Consider the following 18,325-nt stretch of genomic DNA (forward strand, 5'->3'; position numbering starts at 1 on the left):
GTGTCAAGTACCCACAGTCAGTGATGGTCTGGGGTGCCGTGTCAGCTGCTGGTGTTGGTCCACTGTGTTTTATCAAGGGCAGGGTCAATGCAGCTAGCTATCAGGAGATTTTGGAGCACTTCATGCTTCCATGTGCTGAAAAGCTTTATGGAGATGAACATTTCATTTTTCAGCATGACCTGGCACCTGCTCACAGTGCCAAAACCACTGGTAAATGGTTTACTGACCATGGTATCACTGTGCTCAATTGGCCTGCCAACTCTCCTGACCTGAACCCCATAGAGAATCTGTGGGATATTGTGAAGAGAACGTTGAGAGACTCAAGACCCAACACTCTGGATGAGCTAAAGGCCGCTATCAAAGCATCCTGGGCCTCCATAAGACCTCAGCAGTGCCACAGGCTGATTGCCTCCATGCCACGCCGCATTGAAGCAGTCATTTCTGCAAAAGGATTCCTGACCAAGTATTGAGTGCATAACTGTACATGATTATTTGAAGGTTGACGTTTTTTGTATTAAAAACACTTTTCTTTTATTGGTCGGATGAAATATGCTAATTTTGTGAGATAGGAATTTTGGGTTTTCATGAGCTGTATGCCAAAATCATCCGTATTAAGACAATAAAAGACCTGAAATATTTCAGTTAGTGTGCAATGAATCTAAAATATATGAATGTTAAATTTTCATCATGACATTATGGAAAATAATGAACTTTATCACAATATGCTAATATTTTGAGAAGGACCTGTAGAGCAGGGAAATTGGACTGAGGTGAGCATGTTAATTTTATATTGGGAAAACTCCCTCATGAAAATTCAACTTTGTTCCTGTTTTCCAGGTTTCTACCATTCAGCTTATGAGTTGCTTATTATATTTTACTTCTCAGTGATTCCTTTAATTGTTAAACTGAGTCATCAGGATCTGTGCATGTGCAATATCTTCATAAACATATCAGAATAGGTAGTAAGACCTGGGCCATCACTCTGTCTCAGGTGGAGGAATTGATCCATAAACTGTGCCGCTTTGTGGTCTGAATACAGCTGAGATCATTTCACAGATGACTCCTGCAAATCTTGATTAATTTGACATTTTAATCCATAAATAAATATGACAGCAGACACTAGTTGATTGCTATTGTTTTCTCATTTGGCTGTCTTTGTGAAAAATGTCAGATATTAGTCAGGTTACAACCAGTAAGTGTGATACCATGGTAATCTGTGGCTGAAGACATCATGTAGTAGCTAAAGAGAAGTTGCAGGCTGATTCTATGCTTTATAGACAACTAGCCTTCAAGGGGAAACGATAATGTGGGAGTAAGTGGTTTCAGGTTAACATGGATTTGTGGTTTCTCTGCTTTTTGTTTATCTTCTTAATTAATTATTTTTATTTATTAACATATATTCAGTAGATTTTCCTCTATCTTTCTTCACTGTACAGGGACATTTAAAAGAATAAATGACTGTATGATGGTCTATTATGTTATAGTGGGCATTGCCAACAGGCTTTGCAATGGACTAGTGGGACTGTTTGCCTCTCTGCATGAAACCCGACACTTGCATTGGAGTTGTTGTTGACAGAGGTGCATCACCTGCCTGCCAGGCTCTCTTTCTCACTCAGACAAATATAAGTGCATATAAATTGTGCATATGTAAAATATGCATGTGTATACCTGAGACCTTCCTGTTACCCAGTCTGTCACCTGACTCCCCTATCCATGTTAATATTTATGCAAAAAGCCTGTCTTTGCTCCATGTCAGGTATTTGCCTGTGAAGCTATAAATTCATCCTATTTAACTGTGACATTTAACGATCATTTAAACTTAGTGGTGGAGTCAAAACCCAAGGTAAAGAGGAAACTTTGTTGAGCATTGGGCTTAATGAACAGAAATAAAACAGTAATAAAATAAAAAACTGGCCCCTCTTTAGCCTGTGTCCCCTTTGAGTCATACAGTGAATATTTAACAGGAGTTAGGTGTCATATCTCTGTTCCTCACCCTCCCTGTATTCCTCACCGTCTCCTCCTCCACTGCCAACACATGAAGTGTGCTGAATAGTGATGACTTCACTCTGAACCGTGCCCGATGGGTCTTATGTGACTAAGACTATGTGCTTTAGATCCATTTCATATTTTCCCAGTGAGCAGCCAGAGTATTGAATGCCTTGTTTGCACTGCATGAATATGATGACAGCTAAGTCAACAGATGGATTCGTAGTTATCAGGAGCCATGGTTATTAAAAGAAAAGTTTAACGGTCGTGATTCATCATGGAATATTACTTAGAACCTATAGCATTATGATTATGTTGGAGGATGTTTGTGGACCTGAGAAAACACACATCAAATATATATTTAGTCCTATGAAAAGCCAGTAGAAATAAAAAAAATTGTGCAGGTTCCATGTTAGAGGTAGTAGTTCTGAATCCAACAAAAGGGAAAAAATTGGAAGATTGCCCACATTGTATACATCATATGCATATGCCCCTAAACTCCCTAAAAATACATTAAAGTGCACACTTTTGACTGGTGTGTTTTAAAGTACCAAAACACTGGTTTATTTGGGTACATTAATGATAATATGAAAAACAAAATCTTTTTCTTTTTTAGTATTTGCCCCTCAGATTGCCATTCAGAGCTTATAAAGGTTGATTAACTTGTGCATTTTAGTCTGTTGTATTAAATGTCAGACTCATCTTTTAGGAATTAACAGACATGTTTCACTTTATTAATGTTGCTTCAGAATAATCTTTTAGTACTGAGGTTTCCCATTGTCATCCAGCTTTAGTTACAGTATGTAAATCAATTATTACAGATTCTCATAAAAAACTCTGTTAAAACAACCTGGGATAAAACTGTTGAACCTGAACAACCTGATCAATTTCATTATTATTTAGTTGCCGTACATGTTAAATGTTAAATAAATATCGTAAAACACACCATGCTTCAGGAATGACCTTATCTATCCATTCTGATCAACTTCACATGTTTTTTATTGTTTTTTTTCTTTCTCTGCTTCTCATATTTTAGAGGCAGCGAATTGCAATTTGACATTTTCCTCTTTGTGTGTGTTTCATCATTGATCACAGCATTGGAAAATGCGTTTTGGAAATGCCGTCACAGCGTCTCCAGGAACATTTGTTTCTTTTTACAGCAATCTTGTAAAATAAGAGGGGATGCCATTGTCATATCATATGACCAGATTGTGGTTATGTGATACTATGATTTACCAAGTAAGACAAAGATGTCCTGGTTTAGAAAAGATTTTGTAAACTTTCTGTAAAGGTTTATTAATTCAACCAAGTAGCTCTCTGATAAACATGAGTAGCGAGAAGGATTAATATGTCTAATTGACCATTTTAGAATCAAGGCTACCAACATGCGCTGGTTCTACCTAGGTTTAGCTCTTTGATTTATGAACTGTTCTAATGTTGGATTGAAGCCAATGATACTGTAATAGGGCCTTGGTATTCCCAACGGGATCCGCTCTGCTTCATTGTGAATGTGTTAGTTCTTTTTCTTTCATCCAGACATTCTGATGTTACAGAAAATTAGTTCTGGTTGGTTTGTGATATATGTCTTTTTTTTTCTTTTATAAGCTAACTTGTAAAAAGATAAGGTAAGGTAAGATAAAAGAAAGAGGAGATTACGTTTCTGGTATAAGTTACCATGGTGACAGACCCAGGTAAGAAGTCAAACAGCTTCTTGATACTGATAATCCTGAACTGAGCCATAGGTTGTCCTGAGGCCCCCAGGTCTCATTAATGGCTTCAGAAACCCAGAGTCATAGCACACACTAGATTCACAGGTTGGAGGCTTTGGGCTCTGTCCACATTGATAGTTGTAAATGTTGCCACAGAGCTCTGATTATTATTACAAATGATTGTAACTGTGGCACATAAAATTAGGAGGCAACGTCAGTTCACTGAAATAGATTTGCTATCATCATTAGTTTTCTTTTAGAAAAACAAATTCTTTAAACCTATTTTAGATTTTCATTTCGACAGTCATCTATTATTTAAAAACTTTGTTGAATTGGTAGAAACCCATTTATAATTTGAGAACCAAATGGCATATCCATCAGAACAATCCAAGAGTATTGTGGTGAATTCTCATCCTCTTCAGGAAGCAGATATATCATCAGTTGTCATGGATGGTTTTAACATAAAACATGTGACACCAATATCCCCAAAAATGGTTCTGAAATTATTTTATCTTACAAATGATAATAGGATACAAAGTTTATCACCATTTCCTGTCTGTCTACTATCGAAAAATAACAAAAATGAAAAGGCCACCAGTGTCTAGCGCAACAAAAAGGATGATTGACAATCATACCGATCAGAATTTTGAGATCAATTTCTGATTTCCAGTTTTTGTAAAGCTTTCAGCTCCAGATACCAGTTATAGTAGATTCTGATCACTCTTTAAGAACTAAAATTTAAGAAGGTCTTAAGAAAATTGTTCTAGTCTTCCTGCTGTGAGTTGTCTTTTAAATATTTATATTAGGAACAGAAGCAACATCACACAGTTTGTACGACAAAGCAGACGCTCAGTTTTACTATTTTGAATCTAAGGCAAAAGGACTACAGATAATTACAGTTGACATTCTAAACTGTCGTGGTTGGCGTGGTTAGAAGCTGTAAACATCGGTTTCTATGTTTATTCACTAGAGAATCTAGATCCCTACCTTAACTGCTTAAAGCCTGACTCTCTCGTGGCCTAAATGAGTGAACGTGTCCTGACATGTCATAGAAAATACTTTGAAAATACATTTGCATCTATAATTCTCCATTAATACTTGAAGCTAATAACATTTGTAGGTTTTTGACTTGCAGCTCATATGCTTCTGTTTGAGTGTAGATCTGAAGAAATCTCAGTTTGTAATTCAATTCAATTTTCAATTCAGTTTATTTATATAGCGCCAATTCACAACACATGTTGTCTCAAGGCACTTCACAACAGTCAGGTACATACATTCCAATTAATACTAACAGTTGAACAGTGCAGTCGGAGTTAGCTTATTATTCAAATTGGATAAAAAGTTTTTCTATCTAAGGAAACCCAGCAGATTGCATCCAGTCAGTGACTTGCAGCATTCCCTCCTCCTGGATGAGCATGTAGACAATTTGTGGACATACAGGTCCTTCTCAAAATATTAGCATATTGTGATAAAGTTAATTATTTTCCATAATGTCATGATGAAAATTTAACATTCATATATTTTAGATTCATTGCACACTAACTGAAATATTTCAGGTCTTTTATTGTCTTAATACGGATGATTTTGGCATACAGCTCATGAAAACCCAAAATTCCTATCTCACAAAAGGCCTTTAAAACTCCCAGTCTGGTTCATCACTCAAAACCCCAATCATGGGTAAGACTGCCGACCTGACGGCTGTCCAGAAGGCCACTATTGACACCCTCAAGTAAGAGGGTAAGACACAGAAAGAAATTTCTGAACGAATAGGCTGTTCCCAGAGTGCTGTATCAAGGCACCTCAGTGGGAAGTCTGGGAAGGAAAAAGTGTGGCAGAAAACGCTGCACAACGAGAAGAGGTGACCGGACCCTGAGGAAGATTGTGGAGAAGAGCCGATTCCAGACCTTGGGGAACCTGCGGAAGCAGTGGACTGAGTCTGGAGTAGAAACATCCAGAGCCACTGTGCACAGGCGTGTGCAGGAAATGGGCTACAGGTGCCACATTCCCCAGGTCAAGCCACTTTTGAACCAGAAACAGCGGCAGAAGCGTCTGACCTGGGCTACAGAGAAGCAGCACTGGACTGGAGTGGTCCAAAGTACTTTTTTCGGATGAAAGCAAATTCTGCATGTCATTCGGAAATCAAGGTGCCAGAGTCTGGAGGAAGACTGGGAGAAGGAAATGCCAAAATGCCAGAAGTCCAGTGTCAAGTACCCACAGTCAGTGATGGTCTGGGGTGCCGTGTCAGCTGCTGGTGTTGGTCCACTGTGTTTTATCAAGGGCAGGGTCAATGCAGCTAGCTATCAGGAGATTTTGGAGCACTTCATGCTTCCATGTGCTGAAAAGCTTTATGGAGATGAAGATTTCATTTTTCAGCACGACCTGGCACCTGCTCACAGTGCCAAAACCACTGGTAAATGTTTTACTGACCATGGTATCACTGTGCTCAATTGGCCTGCCAACTCTCCTGACCTGAACCCCATAGAGAATCTGTGGGATATTGTGAAGAGAACGTTGAGAGACTCAAGACCCAACATTCTGGATGAGCTAAAGGCCGCTATCAAAGCATCCTGGGCCTCCATAAGACCTCAGCAGTGCCACAGGCTGATTGCCTCCATTGAAGCAGTCATTTCTGCAAAAGGATTCCCGACCAAGTATTGAGTGCATAACTGTACATGATTATTTGAAGGTTGACGTTTTTTGTATTAAAAACACTTTTCTTTTATTGGTCGGATGAAATATGCTAATTTTGTGAGAGAGGAATTTTGGGTTTTCATGAGCTGTATGCCAAAATCATCCGTATTAAGACAATAAAAGACCTGAAATATTTCAGTTAGTGTGCAATGAATCTAAAATATATGAATGTAAAATTTTCATCATGACATTATGGAAAATAATGAACTTTATCACAATATGCTAATATTTTGAGAAGGACCTGTAATGCTTAGCTCTCTGCCCACATCTCATAAACAATTAGTTTTTTGCCTCCACATTTAGCCCAAACAGCTCTCAGCTTTAGTTCTGGTGTCCTATACCGGCTAAAAATACCCTGTCCAAGGAAAAAACCTTCAAGCTAGGCCCTTGTTCCTCTCTTGGAATAACACAAACACTCATTCTGAGGTAGGTAAGAATTAAAGATTTCCCAGATCAGGGCCTCTGATCTCAGAAGGGCACGCCTTCTGCAACCTTCATTCAGAGACTTCAAAAAGATGGATACTTTGAACTACCGTTCAACACATAAGCACAAATGATGGTTGGAGCTTTTCACAGAGCCAAAGATGCAGAGAAACAATCCTCCCTTTCACAGCCGAAATGTCCTACACAAAAGAGCAAGATGGCAGTGCACAGAATGTCAGCCAGAACCCCACGGCTGGAACAGGGTTGGTGAAAATGCTTTCTTCGAGGACAAACGGCTACCAGATATTCTACAGCCTGCAGGCTTTAGATCTTCATAAGTGATTGCTTCGAACTTGAGCGAGACTATTTGGCATACCAACACAAAACGTTGATAAAATCATCACATGGACTCTTAGAAAGGCATATATTACATAATATGTACATTGTATGTAGTGAAATTTTTTGTAGAATCCAGTATGTTCAAGTTAAACTCCCTCCATTAAGTTTTAGCGCATGGAAAGTTCTTCTTGTGTGTTTGGTTACAGTAGTGGTAGTTTATTTACTCCCAGGTAATGTTATCTGTAATTTGCTAAAGTGCATCATATTTTATAAGCTCATCTTTTTTTCTGCCGTATTTATTGCCATTGATCAGATGGGAGTAGTCCCTGCAGCCAGGAAATATGGGAAAGATTGCAGGGATGTGACATGCAGTAAATGTCTGTCTGGCAGCAAATCGAACTGAGAACTCGGTGCTTGATGCAATTTAAGGCCATGTGATTTCCGCCCTGATTACTCTGCTATCAAGTGGCCCAGTGCCTCATTTATTGTAATGTTGCTTTCCTCTCAATTATTGCAAAGCAAACCCATAAAGCTGACCATGTTAGAAATATCAAAGAAAAGTGCAGAAAGTATGGTGCAAGTTCTAGGTTATTAATTAAATACTTGTCCTCCTTTTTGATTTCTTTTAGCGATTAAACACCAAAGACATGAAGTATTTTTAAGGGTGATTATTAGCTGCTCCTTTGGGTGTTGGGTTTACTTTTAGTGGCTTTGTTTACTTTTAAGGCCACACTTTAACTATTGATCTTCTTAATATGTTTATTCAACTAAAATATCTCTTTGTCTATCTGCAGCCACTCCATTCTGCACAGACTCAATATTATTAGGTCTTTCAAAAACGTCCAAAAATTAGGACTGGGTTTCTGAAAATAGACCAAAGTTACTTATAATAGGTTGACCTGGTTATTCTATAACCAAAGACTCATTATAAAACAGCAGTGTGTAATGGAGTGTTTAAGGGCTATACATGTCTACATAATGTGATCTCAGATCATTCCTTATTTTAGGTCAGATTTAATTCAAGTCGGAATGATTAGGTTTAAATTTCAGTGTAAATGTGTCTATTGAGTCCTTTTCGGAGTATTGCAGTTCATGTAAAAATAGCTGAATCCTCCAGATCAACACATTTAGGCTCCTTAGCTGCTCTTGGCTACTTGAATAGTATACTTAAATGTAACAGTATTACCTTTCTTCTCCACCACAATATGTCTGGCAGAAGTATCTCCTCACTTTTTGCTTTGGGTATATATGATACTAAGCTAAAAACACAGCTTCAGAACCTGGTGGAAGACCCAACTGACCCAGCCGTTTTTTACTTACTGCGACAATATTTTAAGAGGAACACTTTTAGTTTCAGGTTTATTTCCCTCTGTAACGCAAACAAGGTTAACAGGTTTTAAATTTGACAAACCAGAGACACTGTCACCCTTAAGGTGTTGCTGCTTAACTATAGGCTATTTAGCTTAAAGATTTAAATTCAGTGTCCTTAACATGAAGCTGTGTTAAGATTGCTAACTCATTTAATATCTGTATGTGTGAATTTAGAGCATATCTCCATTTGCAGTTTAAATATTATGAAAGAACAGCCAACTCCACTTTAGTCAGCATTGACTTAAATTAGTTTATGCTGATAGATTTGTTGTAGTCACTTATTGCTGCACAATATTTTGAAGCTCAGGCATCTTCAAAGAATCAATGTGTGCAAAATCTAATCACCAATGACTGCTTGGATGCAATGTTTTATAAGATATAATGTTTATGGTGCCTTGCTGTTAATTTTTTTTTTCAGGAAAATATAAAATTTTTCTTTTAAATATCTTGGTCTTTCAAACTTCTGTCCTAAGGATAATATCTTGGTATGTTTGAGGTAGCCAAGAAACATTATTACTGGCTTGTTTTGATTATGCACCAACATACTGGTAGTGTTAAATGGATGAATTACCTAAAGTTATTGCCATAAGTCTAAATATTTCATGTCTGTCCTCCCTGAAATTTGTTTTAAAAATGAACCAGTTCATCTCAGTTGAGGTTTTATGTGGTTAACTGTGGTTAACTGAAATATTATTGACTCCTTTTGTAACCCTGAATACCTTTAATGTTTGATTCCGGCTGCTGAGTCAGCTTGTTGGTCTCATTGTGAAAGAGTGATTTTCTTCACAGGAGGTTCAGTTTTGATTGGAAATAATCCTTTCTATGGTTCTGGCAATGCTATTAGATTTATTTTTATTTTTATATTGCATAAACACACAGGAAAGGAGGGCGTAAGTTATCTGGGAAGCCCGGTTCTAGACCAGATGGAAAACTTTTGTCAATGGAGTATGGTTCTATTTCCTCTGTCAGCCTAATGCAGATGAAAGGAGTGTAGGTGTAACAGTTGGAGTTTGATTTAAAATCATCTGAAGGAAGCCTTTTGTTTTTGTATTGCGTGAACCGTATGTAACTGATTCCATATTGATGTTTCATGTGTGTGTGTGTGTGTGTGTGTGTGTGTAAAGTCTCACTATTCAGCAGGTTCAGACTGAGGGTTGTTTCCAGGTGGAGGTTTACAGAAGCTCACTGCTGTTGTTGCCATTTTAACTTCTTTTAGGAGAATGTAGCCCTGGTGTTGTAAACTGCTAATTGTGTGCAGCTGCAGGAGGAGGACCTTGGTGCCGTGTTTAAGACAAGAAGGTTCCTGGGTCCGAATTTTGCCTGGGAGTTTGTTAATGTGTCTGTTTTGGCTCTGCAGTGAACTGGCAGCTTCTCCAGCCTGTACCCTGCCTCTCGCCCATTTATGCTGGCAACGGGCAGCAGTATTCATATCATCGTTTTCTCATGACAAAACTAGTTGATTTGATTGTCCCCTGACTTTTTCTTTAGGACCACAAGACTTGTGAAATGTCTTCACAACAATTTGGTCGATTACCATATCATACATATTCTTTTTAATTTCCTTAGGTTTGTAGTGTTTTTTAAACAGAAATTCATCTTAACCAAAGAGTGTCATGATGTTGTCATGTCCAGGGATGGTTGCAGAATGAATTTGTAAATTTGTTGGCTGCCTAATGAGTTGGATTAGCTGGCTTAGTTTTTTTGGGGTGGCTTTACAACAACATTTGATCTTTTGAAAATTCTGTCTCATCACAAGGAAGGAAAAATCTATGATACGGTGCTTTAGTGGTAATCTGCCTTCGATTGAGGCTTTGTTTTGTCTTTATGTGCAAATGTAGAGATTTACTTTAAATTTGTTGTAAGGGCTATATTGGAGCTTTGTTCTCTCAATCAACCCTCTGATCTCTGAGTTAAAAATATCAGGAAAGAAAAAAAGCCCAATATTTTATCGACCATGTTTCACTGGTATACAAACCAGTCATTGTAGTAAAGATGTTTGTGTACTGTGAAGTAAAGTATGATTTGCTGAGAAATCACATCTTAGTGGCTCAGATGGGTATAAGGGAAGAATAAATAGCCACAGTGTGTGACATAACCAATTTCCATAAAGCTTCAGGGGATTAAGTTTGAACCAATTTCATTTATTTATTGTTTAGGCTGTTTTGTTTCTCCTTTTTTTAATATAAAACTATTGTTAGATGTACCCATTTCTGGTTTCACTTCTAATATCCTGCTATTAATGTATAAATACTCTGCTTATTCCAGTTGATACCAGAGATGTAGATGCTTGGTTCAAACTGTTCTGTGTTTACTACCAATATACACTGCCTGGCCAAATAAAAAGTCGCCACCTAGATTTAACTAAGCAAATAGGTATGGGCCTCCCATTGGATAATTACTGCATGGGCGATATGTTTCAGCTGGCAAAGAGTTATTTAACCCCAACTGGTGCAATGAGTTGCTTCTCATTTCTTAAACAACCATGTCGAAAAACACATCCCATGGTTGTGGAAAAGATGTCAGTCTGTTTCAGAAGGGTCAAATCATTGGCATGCATCAAGCAGAGAAAACATGTAGGGAGATTGCAGAAAATACCAAAATTGGGTTAAGAACTGTCCAACGCATTATTAAAAACTGGAAGGATAGTGTGGACCCATTGGCTTCAAAGAAGAAAGGTGGCTGGAAGAAAATCCTGAATGATCATGATCGGTGATCACTTAAACGTTTGGTGAAATCAAATTGAACAAAAATAACAGTAGAACTCCGGGCTCTGTTTAATAGTGAAAGTAAGTGTATTTCCACACTCACAATGTGAAGGGAACTCGAGATTGGGACTGAACAGTTTTGTAGCCTTAAGAAAACCACTAATCAGTGCTAACTGGAAAAAAAGGTTTCAATTTGCGAAGGAGCATAAAGATTGGACTCTGGAGCAATGGAAGAAGGTCATATGGTCTGATGAGTCCGATTTACCCTGTTCCAGAGTGACGGGCACATCAGGGTAAGAAGAGAGGCAGGTGAAGTGATGCACTTATCATGCCTAGTGCATACTGTCCAAGCCTGTGGGGGCAGTGCTATGATCTGGGGTTGCTGCAGTTGGTGGTTCACATACGGACCTTCAATACATTTCCAACCCAAACATGCGGTTCCATGGAGGTATTGTTTTCTGTGTTTTGGGGAAAATGTGCGTCTGAACAGCTGATTTTATGTGTGACCAGCTGGTTGAGGATGTCATTAAATACAGCTTTGCAATGCATGCATGCATACATTTAATTCAGAAAGCTGATGTGTCATTTTTCTTTTCTTTCAGTCTTCAGGCATGGTTTTTGATTTGTAAATGGTAAAATTATATTTGGATTTGACCCATTCTTTATGGTGCATAATATTATTGTAGTCACTCTTGAGTTTTATTAATATTTCCCTGCAATACCTCTTGGAAAACCTTCTTATTTCTCCTGGTCCCATGGCCAATCAGTGAACATCAATCTGTTCATGTCACATGTAGTCCCAACTCAGCCCAGTCATACCTGCCCATTAGCAGGGACCAAGAAAGTAGGTTTTGGTACGGAAAAAACATTAACGAAAACGCTCACAAAGTGGGCTGAGTGGAGTGGGGCCGGGCTCAATAGAGCCAGTAAAAAGGCATTAAATTCTATTTAAATTTTAAGCAGCATATATTCTAAAACCCTGAAAAGAGGCTTTATACTAAAATCACTAAAAATAAGAATGAAACCGAATAAAATAAAATGTCTAATAGGATATTTAAACTGCTACTTCCTATAGTGGGTAGTGCAGTGAATCAGACTAACTCTAACCCTTACCTTAGCGCTTTGGTTAACATTGTAAGGATTATGATTATTAATTAATGAATATTTATCAAAAATTATAATTAAAAATCAGAATTCAGGAAAATAGTTTTCTTAATCAAAAATCATTGCTTACGAATAAAATCAGAGATGTCCTCTGGTGTGGTGATTATGGGCTCAAAGCACTGAATTACAATTAGTTAATTATCATTAATAATTGATCATTTTAACCAAAACCACGCTAAATGTCACTGTTTACTCATCTTCTTCACTGATTGGTGGGGGAACTCTTGCACCTAACTAAATATGCACTATTCTACAGAAGAGGGTAAAGTGACTATCTAAAATAATTATTCGTTCGTTCGTTCGTCGTCTTCCGCTTATCCAGGACCGGGTCGCGGGGGCAGCAGACTCAGCAGAGACGCCCAGACGTCCCTCTCTCCAGACACCTCCTCCAGCTCCTCCAGGGGGAGCCCAAGGCGTTCCCAGGCCAGCCGAGAGACATAGTCCCTCCAGCGTGTCCTGGGCCGTCCCCTGGGCCTCCTCCCGGTGGGACGTGCCTGGAACACCTCCCGAGGAAGGCGTCCAGGAGGCATCCGGTATAGATGCCTGAGCCACCTCAACTGGCTCCTCTCAATGTGGAGGAGCAGCGGCTCTACTCCGAGCTCCTCCCGGATGGCCGAGCTCCTCACCCTATCTCTAAGGGAGTGCCCGGCCACCCTACGGAGGAAGCTCATTTCAGCCGCTTGTATCCGTGATCTCGTTCTTTCGGTCATGACCCAAAGTTCATGGCCATAGGTGAGGGTAGGAACGTAGACCGACCAGTAAATTGAGAGCTTTGCTTTTCGGCTAAGCTCTCTCTTCACCACAATGGACCGGCACAGCGCCCCCATTACTGTGGCAGCTGCACCGATCCGTCTGTCAATCTCCCGCTCCATTCTTCCCTCACTCGTGAACAAGACCCCGAGATACTTAAACTCCTCCACTTGAGGCAGGAACTCCCCTCCAACCTGAAGAGGACAAGCCACCCTTTTCCGGTCGAGTACCATGGCCTCGGACTTGGAGGAGCTGATCCTCATCCCAGCCGCTTCACACTCGGCTGCGAACCGCCACAGCGCATGCTGTAGGTCTTGGCTAGAGGGGGCCAGCAGGACCACGTCATCCGCAAAAAGAAGAGACGAAATCCACTGGTCCCCAAACCAGACCCCCTCCGGCCCTTGGCTGCGTCTAGAAATCCTGTCCATAAAAGTTATGAACAGGACCGGTGACAAAGGGCAGCCCTGCCGGAGTCCAACATGCACTGGGAACAGGTCCGACTTAGTGCCGGTAATGCGGACCAAACTCCTGCTCCGCTCGTACAGGGACCGGATGGCCCCTAATAAAGGGCCCCCGATTCCATACTCCTGGAGCACCCCCCATAGGGCATCACGAGGGACACAGTCGAATGCCTTCTCCAGGTCCACAAAACACATGTGAACCGGTTGGGCAAACTCCCATGAACCCTCGAGCACCCTGTAGAGGGTATAGAGCTGGTCCAGTGTTCCACGGCTGGGACGAAAACCACACTGTTCCTCCTTAAGCCGAGGTTCGACTATCGGTCGGACTCTCCTCTCCAATACCCTGGCGTAGGCCTTACCTACCTACCTACTTACCTATTTATTAAAAAAATATATATGCGCATTGAGTGTCTATGAAGATCAAACCAACAGTTTTATAGACAAAATGTGCAATTAGGGTTAACTTGGAAAGTGGAGCAAAACCACTGTACATGGGAGCCTTCTTGGTGCGCTGATGCGTCTGGATGGCGGCTATCAGCTGGTAGAACGGTGGCTGCGACCCATTAGCCGCTAACAGCTGATTGCCCCATATCTCGAACAATAACATGAACACGTACCCTACACAGCAAATCAAACAGCTCAGCATAAAACACTTCAATCAGTATTGCATGCAATGAGTTCATACCTTGTATTAACTACTGGTGATTCTAAATCACCTTTACTATGCCTCACCCTGCCCAAATACAGCTATCTGATTTAATATAAAAAGAACGAAATTACTTTGACGTTGACTTCTTCTCCTCGCTCGTTTCAGGATGGAGACGTAGGTCTGAAAAAAAATAAGGGGGGGGGGGGACTGGAGTGTCACGTGTCCACGATCAACTAAAAAACGGTAAACTTCTCCTCCGTCCAAACTGGGGAAATGTGAGGAACCATTGCAGTCGACTGAATCAACAAGGAGGAAACTTATCTCCTTGGCAACAAACTTCTGTTGGTTTTCACCTTTGCCGGAGTGCCGGCGGGGTCTTTGATCGGTTATGAATCTTCTGACCTTCTTGTATCAGACAGATTTCCAACTTTCAAAATCCCATAATCCCGGGTGACGTCAGAGCTGCAACGCCTGTTGTGCTGCAAATGTCGAACTGCACAGCCTAGTTGGTCTGTCCGACCAAAATGGAAAACCCCAATATTCAACCTTGCTAACGCTAGGTTGATTGTTAACCAAAAAGCCAAAGCTCTATAGACACAGAGCTAATCTGAAGCCCTGCAGTCTTCCCTGTCTGTCTAACATCGTTCCTTCATGCATTAGCAAAGGAAAATAAGGCCAACGTATCATTTTATAACAAAAAGGAAAATAGATTTTATGTCTTCATGTAATGCTGCTTTCAGTCAGTGAAATGTAAGGACCCTTGCTGCTGCTTATGTAAATTTACTGTGAAGTTGATGCATCACCACACACCATTTAATCTATTCATTGTGCTATTCTAATGATGTCTTATCAATAATTTAGCTGGTGTACATCACTGAATGTCATGGGTGGAACCTGTGGGACATTATTTACACATGCATGTGTTGGTAAGCTTATCCTTTTTGCTTCCACACACAGATAATCACATAACATCCTCAGTAAAGGGTTTGCTTTGTAGTACAGTGTTGATGAATTTGCCAAAAAAACAAAGCGCTCTATAAAAAGTTAATACCTAACATGTGGCCACAAATGAGCTGTTTCCATGTCTGAGCTTATTGATGAGGCATCAATATGCTGTTTTATCACCCTGCTCTTTATCCTGTTGTCATGGCTCTGTGTCTGTATGTTCTCTGTTTGTTCTGTAGGCCAATGCTGCAGCTATTAGTAAAAGACAGGAAGAAAGGAATTATAAATGTAACTTTTATACAGCTTGTTTACAGAAAGAAATAAACACAAAGGAGAAACCAGACAGTTAAGACATTAGTAAGTTGTCAAATCAATTCAGCTTTCTGGAGAAAAAATATGTAATAAAAGAAAAATATATATATGCCAGTAAATTTACCCCCTGTCAGTTTTCTAGTCTTTTATAAAAAGTTATTTTTCTGTTGAATTATACATGTTAAAGTAAACCATCATAAGACTAACAGCTGAAGAATGATGCAAAGTCCAGGTAAAAAGAGAACTTGCAGCTTTTTCAGATTTATTAAAATGGTAGCACAGTAATTGAGTCTTGTATTTAAGTGACGGGCAAACCTTTGTGCACCCAAAGGTACAATTTATTGTAAACATGAATAACCTGGAGAGTTAGGGTTTACCTGAAGTCTAAAAGGCAAATTTCACACTTTTGATTTCCATCTTTAATAGATAAAGACACACAGAGACCGCTATGGTGGCTTGTATGGCCGGGTCGTCATGACGAGGTCTATTTTCGAGATAGGGTTGTGTCAGAGATGACATAAAGGTGAATTTTTAGTGTTAACAGCTTGAAGGCACTATTGGCAGCTTCAGTGTGTGCCAGAGTAGTGTGTGCCTGAAGCTTTACAGTTGGCATCAGTAGGTCTGTGCTACACTGTTTCAGATGCCAGAAATGACACCTTTACATTAACCTTGTTAAATTTTATTCACAAACTCACATCTCCTGGAATTCTTAGCGCTTCCCCATTTTAACTTTCAAACTAGGAGCGACAAACTAATCCTTATTAAAATATGGTAAAGAATGTTCCATCTTCTGCCAACAAACCAAATGTGCTTGAAATAATGCATTATTTTATTGCTGCCAGTGTCGGTTGCAGCAGAGAAGTGTGAACATGGCGAGCCAGTCAAACACCTTCCCTCCTGTGTGTGAACAGATCTCACATAGGAAGCAGATTCTGAGTGTCTGGGTCAGGGTCATGAACAAACGGAGTGGAGGGAAGGCTGCATATGAATGTCAGCAGCGACCTGACCTGATCTTTGACCTCCGACCTCCCTGTCACAGCAGCTCTCTGTTCCTGTTGGTGTCACACAGGATGTGCTCTGTTAGAGATGGCACAAACCTCTTTTGTTGCCCTTTCTCTATTTAGATTGTCGTCACAGTAGCTCTGAATCTAAAATTTATGAATAGCAAAATTATTATATTCATATATTTAAACTTCTTTTAAGCAACACATGAAGAAAAAAGGCCTCTACATTTCCAACTACTTTAGTTTTGCTGCCTTACTGGCTCAGAATATTGTGAGTTAGTTTTTTGTCCCCATCAAGGACCAGATGGGCCATCTCCAGAAAGTGATAAATTTGTTGTCGGCTCTTTTATCTTATGAAGCATAACAATGACTTCTCTGTGCACAAATTAGCACTTTCATAAAGTTTAATTGTTTATGACAGTGAACGTGAGGGAGATTGTTGGTGCTTCTGTGCAGTAGAAGGCACAAGTTCATGCAAATAAACTGCAGCAATTTTTCTAGTAGGAAAATAAGATATCCTGCTTTTTAGTTGTTCAAACTTTGAAATCACATTGTATATAATGGCACATTTGGGCAAAGTCTGTCTCATTTGCCTTAGTTGGTAAGTTTGTCTGTATAATAACCCACCTCACCTGTATTGTTTGTGTTATTGTCCAGGCTTAGCTGCAGTCCCTGTCTACACCGCTGGCCAAGATGGTGGTGCTGTCGCTCAAGATCTGTGTGCGGCAATGCAATGTTGTGAAGACGATGCAGTTCGAGCCCTCCACAGCTGTCTACGATGCGTGCCGAATTATCAGAGAGAGGGTCCCGGAGGCTCAAACTGGACAGGGTGAGCCTTAAAGAAATGACGAAACATAGTTCCAAAATAAAAAATGGCAAACATACATGCAGTGCTTTGTAAAAGTATTCATATCCTTTGTACTTTTCTGTATTTTGTCACATCACAACTACAAATTTGTGTTTTTATTGTTTGTATATTTTATTGTTTTTTTATGTGATAGCAAACCACAAAATGGTGCATAATTGTGGAACGGAAAGGATGCATTGTGTTCAAAAGTCTTTTAAAATAAAAATCAGCTGCAATTACAGCCGCAACTCTAGTAGGTTTCTTGTCTCTACCAGTTTAAGCTTAAACTTGAGCTCAGCCAGATTGGATGGAGATCTCTGGAACAGATTCTTAATTCAGAATCAGAATTTTATCTTTATTGCTAAGTTTGGACAGACAAACAAGGAATTTGACTCCAGTACACTTTGCTCACAGTGCGAATTTTTTTTGGGGTATATATAATAGTGGAAATTAAGAATATCCTTTTAAATGTACATATATACATAATTGGATTTAACTTCTAGGTGACGTCCAGGGTTAGTTTTTCGCCACAATCAGCGTTTTTGCAGAAAGGCCAGGAAGTTCAACTTAAGTCTTGTCTGACTAGTGCAACTTGTCCCACATGTTTGCTCTGTTCCCTACATTGCTTGTGGCAAACTTTAAGAGTGAATTCTTACGACTTTCTTTCAACAATGTATTTGTACTTAACGTTCTTACATAAGAGCCATAGTAGTAGAGTGTTGTGATTTTTGTGTCGATGGATTTTCCCACCTGAGCTGTGGATTTCTGCAGCTACTTTAGATACCATGAGCTTTAATGGCTGCCTCTGGTTCATGCTGTCCTTGCATGGCATCAGTTTAGCTGGTCAGCTATGTCATGGTAGGTTGCAGTTGTTCTAAATTTCCTCCATTTTCTGCTGATTGATTGAACAGTGCTCTGTGAGATGTTCAAAGCCTGTGGTATTGTTTCATAAGCTAACCAAGCTTTAAA

The 18,325-nt window shown here is 39.7% G+C and overlaps 1 protein-coding gene across 3 annotated transcripts in view; it reads left to right on the plus strand.

The window, feature by feature from the left end:
* tln2a (talin 2a) overlaps nt 1–18,325 on the plus strand; it is a 117,905-nt gene that overhangs the window by 36,330 nt on the left and 63,250 nt on the right. For all 3 annotated transcript variants that reach the window (XM_047363036.1, XM_047363038.1, XM_047363037.1), the window contains one exon: nt 17,167–17,338. In XM_047363036.1, coding sequence (XP_047218992.1) covers nt 17,203–17,338 — 136 coding nt within the window. In that variant the 5' untranslated portion in view covers nt 17,167–17,202. The remainder of the gene's footprint in view (nt 1–17,166; nt 17,339–18,325) is intronic.

Source organism: Girardinichthys multiradiatus, chromosome 4 (genome assembly GCF_021462225.1).
Source record: "Girardinichthys multiradiatus isolate DD_20200921_A chromosome 4, DD_fGirMul_XY1, whole genome shotgun sequence".
Taxonomy (NCBI): domain Eukaryota; kingdom Metazoa; phylum Chordata; class Actinopteri; order Cyprinodontiformes; family Goodeidae; genus Girardinichthys; species Girardinichthys multiradiatus.